Here is a 5,880-nt window from a genome sequence, read left to right as displayed (position 1 = left end):
CACACACACACACACACACACACACACACACACAAACATCTCAACAATATAACGTTCCACATAGTAATATTGTTTGAATTATGGCCTATATTTCACCCGAATTAGGTCAACTACTTGTTAACATGCAGAGCAAATACACCTGACCTAGCTGAAATGCTCCACATTCTGTTCCCTGGCAACCTGAAGTATTTACACCTAAAGTCAATCCATTATGTACCACACATGACATGCATGAAAAGTGACACACGTAAACTTGTGTAACATCTATGCGCACAGATGCAGTAACAAAAGACGAATGTGTCACAAATGAATCCTTGGAGTGTCGTGGTCTGCTGCCTGTGTCAGAATACCTATTTTCTTTTTTGAATGACAAGTAATGGTTGGGTGAGAATAAAAAAAAATCCAAATAAGCCAAAATAAGAAATGCATCTGCTAGTGTGCACAGAAATAGCAGTAAATATCTCTGTGGGTGCCATCATGTAAGTGAGTTAAGATGCTTTAGCTGTGCTTTTCCCTTGTGTTCTCTGACCCATATTTATGAAAAAAAAATCAGACTTTCATTGCCTTCATCTTCACATACAGTACCTCAATGCAATTTTACAATGAGGTCATTTAGTGTTTGTGCACTTGAGTCATTTTTAACCTTAAAAAATGGCATGCTCTGCTCTTAATGTGATGGATTAATTAATTAAAATGAGTGTACTGCTCTTTCCTAAATCAACAACATGTGCTACTGTTAGATGGTATTGTGGGCATGGTTCATTTCTCTAGGGTTTCATTTAATGTCTTGATCTGTTAAACTAGGTGACTAATGGGTCTTTTTTATTTTGCACATCTTTATCAGGATAAAATCACCACTTGATCCACACAATCTCATCATTAGCCACCTTATGAACACCAGAGGGACAACCTCTCATTAGCCAACACAAAGAAGATAACATCATTACCATACAGGATTGAATGTCTAATTAAAAGTAGTTTCTGTGACTCCAGATTCAAAAATGCAGCAAACTGAGTATATTATTATTATTATTATTATTATTTCTGATGGCCTTCCATTTCCACAATGATCTTGAGAGTAAACACTGCTGAAACTGAACATTATAATGAGTGAATCATTTTCACAAACAATAAATGGTGAAGTTAGAATAAGTACAGCAATGACAATAAGTCAGAGACATGTTTTATGATTTTCATTTAATTAATTTAGAGTTCAGTTAAAAATGCAAACTGCAATGCTGGAAAGGCTTCAATCTATGTGCAGTTTTGGTAATTCAAAATGGAGATATTACAATGCAGCAATTTGGTCCTGGTAATGTTGCTCCCATCACATTTTTACATCAATCATACTGATCTATAGAGTGAACTCATAAAAAAACACTAATACACAGAAATACATTTAAATTCATAAAGCCAATATGCAGTTTACAGATGATTATATATTCAGTAATGTATTATTTTTTCACTATAAAAGTGCAAAAAGACAATTTAAAAGATAAATATAAATTTCAGTGATCAGATTTATTGATTTAGCCATTCAAAATTCACAAAAGCTAAAATGAGTGAAACTAAAACAGAACAATTACTAAAGACCGACATTTTATTTGATACTGTAAGCAGGCATTCTGCTGCGTAGATCAAAACTTTTTCAAACCCATAACAAGTAGAAAAACACACAAAGCCTGCATTCATTTGTCTATTTTATTTATAATGCTTAGGATTTTTCAACAAGACCGACCACCAATTATCCTTTTTGTTCCTCCATCGCACTTCTGGCCTCGGACAGAAATTCCCAAATGCCAACAAAAATGAAGCTCTTGGCTTTTCCTGGAACTCTCAGGCAGCTCCGAGAAGGCCTTATGACTAACAAGGGAGTTTTGGAAAAGTTTTTGGCCTGGCGTGACTTGAGGAGACTTCCGTTTGAACCCGTCCATGGCGCTCCCAGAGTGGCTTGCCTTGTTCCACCCATCCTCTGGCTTGACGTTAAAGGGCAGCTGACACTTCCATCTTCATCTAAATGTATTGAGTCTACTTGTAGACATTATTTATAGTTTTAACATATAGTTGTATTTTAGCAGCTTTCACAATAACGGGGATTTTTTTTTTACACTTTCTTTCTGGATCCTGACAGGCCAAACTTTGCTGATTGTGTAACAGCATTAGACTTGTTTAATTTGACTGAGACTGTGATCAGAATTTCAGATATTATTTCTTCAAACCAGTCATGGAAGGCTGTAACAAACAATCATCTGGTTGGACCTCATGTCTCTTTGCAGACTAAACATGAGTTTGAAAAAAAGAAAAAAAGAATAAAATCACTTAGATTGCAACATATCTGTTAAATGCTTATGATAATGATTTAATGGGTTTTAATTAGTCTGCGAGATCTTGATAATTAAAAAAGAAATTCTTAATCATTTTGGGAAAATTTTTAGCATGTACAATTAGTTTTGAAAACTAAAATGAAAGGAACAACAAAATAAACAAATGCTATTCAGACAGGCTTACACTGCCCTCAAGTGAAAAATTACTGAAGCATGGCTTTTCTTTTCTTTTCTTTTCTTTTCTTTTCTTTTCTTTTCTTTTCTTTTCTTTTCTTTTCTTTTCTTTTCTTTTCTCTTGAGATTTGGGTTAAATGTTGTGTTTACATAAAATAAATAATTAGTGTGGTCGGAATTGCCACAGAGTTGGCTAAGAAGAAAGAAACTCAAAATAGCTGTTTTCCTTAAAAGGTTCTTATCCATTCCATTGTTATCATTATAGCCTCCACTGTATTTCCCAAGAAACCAGCTAAATCATTGAGCATATCTCAGTATTTGCACAGTTCTGTTTTGGTTGTTTACCTCAGATACATTAAACTAACACAAAAATAAATAAATCTATTTGTTCTTTTTTTTTTTTTTTTTTTTTTTTACAAAAAAACAACCCTACATCATATTGGCAGTTAGAATGCATTAGTAGACAAATATTGTCGACCTCTTAAAATAAATTAAAGTGTTTTCTGGATTGTGAACGTTTCAACTCTGTTTTCATTACAGTAATTCAAACAACACAGTTTACTCAGACTGAGATTTGTTGTTGTCAGTTCATTTGTTACAGCCTAAATCTAGGGATATTTTTAGTTGCATTTGCAAATATTTGTTACCATACAGAGAAAAGTTGAATGACTTCGAATATTTTATGCCTCATGTCCGTGATCATACACAAAACATCCACTAGGTGGCAGCATCGAATCAAAAAGTCTTACTGACTATTTCAAATATGTCTGAGAGGGTTGTGCAGCTCCTCAAACTAATGTGCAAGTTTTAGATTACATCCACCATCAGATTTACACAGTTTAAATTATAATAGGACAACGGGTAGAAAATAATAAACATCTTAAATAAGTATACAGAAAAGCTTATGGCTAAAAGAAAAGACCCCCCTTCAATAAATAAATAAATAAATAAATAAATAAATAAATAAATAAATAAATAAATAAATAAACGACGTAGTCATGCAAAAACAGTTACACCTCTTATAAAGTAAAATTCAAAACTTGTTTTGTAACACAGTTGATAACTATAAGTGCTGAAAAAGCCATATATTAGCCTATGTTGCATATTATTTTATGAAGGTGTTAAAATATAGATAACAAGATGCGAAATGTGGATACATTTGAGTGAAAAAAATGTTTTGAAAAGCCTAAAGAATCAGAGGAACTTAAAGTTTGATAAAAAATAATAACATTTGAAATAATATTTCTTTAGAAAACAAGTAGATTTTATACGATTAATGCGGTTTGAATTTAGATCAAGAACTTTGTGTTTTTCTAGTACAACACAACCCATTAAAAATATAAAGAAAAATAGCTTGTATCTAATGGTTAAATTAAATAGAGCAAATTGTACTTGTGGACTCAGTTTACACCATTCAGAACAACGTTGTTACAAACGTTGCGTTGCTGATAAACTCCCGTTCATTCGGAACGAGAGGCGCTTTTCTCAATGCAACGTCACCGGTGAAGCAAGTGGTTGAATTCTAAAATTCACAGCAACGGAACATACCAGACAACAAACCAAACGCACCCAGCGTACTTCAAAATTGAACGCGTTTACGTCACGTCGGTATTAACGAATCACGATCTGCATGGGCGGGCATTGTGAAGCTGGAGTTGAGAGTTACCAGGCTAACCTAGAGAAAGAAAGCTAACGAATCGTGAGAGTAGAAGTAGAGCTAACGTTAAAGGAAAAGACAACTGTCAAAACAGCAAGGAGAATAGAAATTTTGGAGGACTGATAATTCTCGTAAATGATTACATAATTGGTTATAGCTAGTTGGTTGAAGACCGTGCTTATTATATGCCTGTGTGGAGCATTTTGGATACTACTACATCGATTGTCCCATTTCCAAACGGAAACCATTTCTGGACTGATAGTTCGTGCTAAGTAGCCTAGCCAAGTGAATAACCCAGGAGACTGTTTGTCACCTAAAAAATCATACTGAATGTTTTGTCTGTCATGAGTCCGGCCGGGTGCTCCCATGTGAACGGTTATAAGGTGGATAATTGGAAACAAAATCTTCGAGTCATATACCAATGCTTTGTTTGGAGTGGTACTGCTGAGACCAGGAGACGCAAGGTAAAAAAAAAACAAAAACACAGGAACTACAACGTTAGTCTTTAAAACTGAAAGAAAATATCTTTTAGGTGGCACAGGCACACATATAACTACCATGTCCCTCATGAAGCACAGTCACTAAACGAACAAAACCGCAGTCACACTGAAGCAGCTACACTGCTGCTGTTAGCTAGCTAGTTATCACCGGTAAGTTAGCCAGCATTTCAAGTGTGTGTTTGAACTGCGGAGACCGGTTGCTTGTTTGCAGTATGACTATTACTAGCAAAACGGTATATCTTTAAAATAACCCATTTAACATTGCTTTTTTATGTTGTTTTCGCTGTTAGCCAATTTAATCGGTTTGCTCGGTGTGAGTAAACTTGTAGAGTTGTGGCCACGGTTAACATTACCACACTAAATACTCCTTCTATTGTGTCCGTAAGCATCCCCCGGGTCACTTCCTTCCCCTGCCCTGATGATCAGTTCCCTGGTCTGAATGTAGGGGCTTCAACTGACTGCTTTATTTGATATTTGTGGGCTCATCCCACCTCCTCTTGGCCTACACCGCTCCCTGTATCATCCGACAAAGTGATGTCACTTTTGCCACCCTTTTCGCTCCCTTATCTCAACTGTTTTCTCTCCTGTTTGTGCCACCATGTTCAAAACTTAGCATTAAATTCACTGCAGCAGTTTCTTTTTATTTGCTCACCAGAGGCTGATGCTTATGTATATTTTACATCTCTATGTCGTTGTGATGAATTAGGTGCTTCAGAGTGATGCAGGCTGGACAGAGCTGGTGAGTTGATGCTTATCCACCTCCTCATCTTCACTGACATAATGCAGGTAGAGCAGATGAATACAAGCTGGCTTGCTTTCTCTCCTCCTGCTTACCCACCTGCTTCAGTGCTTCTTCATGTAATAGACTGAATATTATTAGATGCAAAGCAACATAGAAGGAGGAGTCGGCGCCATACTTGCATCACTTTTATACACTGTTGCAGCCAAAAAGGGTACAAGATCAGAGCAAATAAAAAGCTACGTTTTAATAATGACTGATTTTGTTGAAGCAGGTCTTGCTTGCATTACACCATTAGTACAAAGCTATATACTAATGCTGATTTAAATCAGCATTAAGGGTCTTCATGTTGAGTCATGTTCTCAACAATACGAATGGACGTTTTGCATTGTGCTATACCTCCTGTCACCACTATAAATAAGTGTGTGTGTGTGTGTGTGTGTGTGTGTGTGTGTGTGTGTGTGTGTGTGTGTGTGTGTGTGTGTG

At 35.8% G+C, this 5,880-nt stretch overlaps 1 protein-coding gene across 2 annotated transcripts in view; it reads left to right on the top strand.

Moving 5' to 3' along the window:
- The first annotated feature begins 4,137 nt into the window (after window positions 1-4,137).
- The window catches only part of LOC106518679 (ubiquitin carboxyl-terminal hydrolase 22), a 29,171-nt gene continuing 27,428 nt past the window's right edge, over window positions 4,138-5,880 (top strand). The window contains exons 1-2 of one of the 2 annotated variants that reach the window (XM_014010050.1): window positions 4,138-4,619; window positions 5,362-5,394. In XM_014010050.1, coding sequence (XP_013865504.1) covers window positions 4,500-4,619; window positions 5,362-5,394 — 153 coding nt within the window. In that variant the 5' untranslated portion in view covers window positions 4,138-4,499. The remainder of the gene's footprint in view (window positions 4,620-5,361; window positions 5,395-5,880) is intronic. The other variant, XM_014010051.1, reaches the window with a different exon arrangement.

The sequence above is a fragment of the Austrofundulus limnaeus genome, unplaced genomic scaffold (assembly GCF_001266775.1).
Source record: "Austrofundulus limnaeus strain Quisiro unplaced genomic scaffold, Austrofundulus_limnaeus-1.0 Scaffold65, whole genome shotgun sequence".
Classification (NCBI taxonomy): Eukaryota; Metazoa; Chordata; class Actinopteri; order Cyprinodontiformes; family Rivulidae; genus Austrofundulus; species Austrofundulus limnaeus.
The sequence above is the reverse complement of the archived record's forward strand: the minus strand, read 5'-3'. Positions and strand labels throughout refer to the sequence as shown.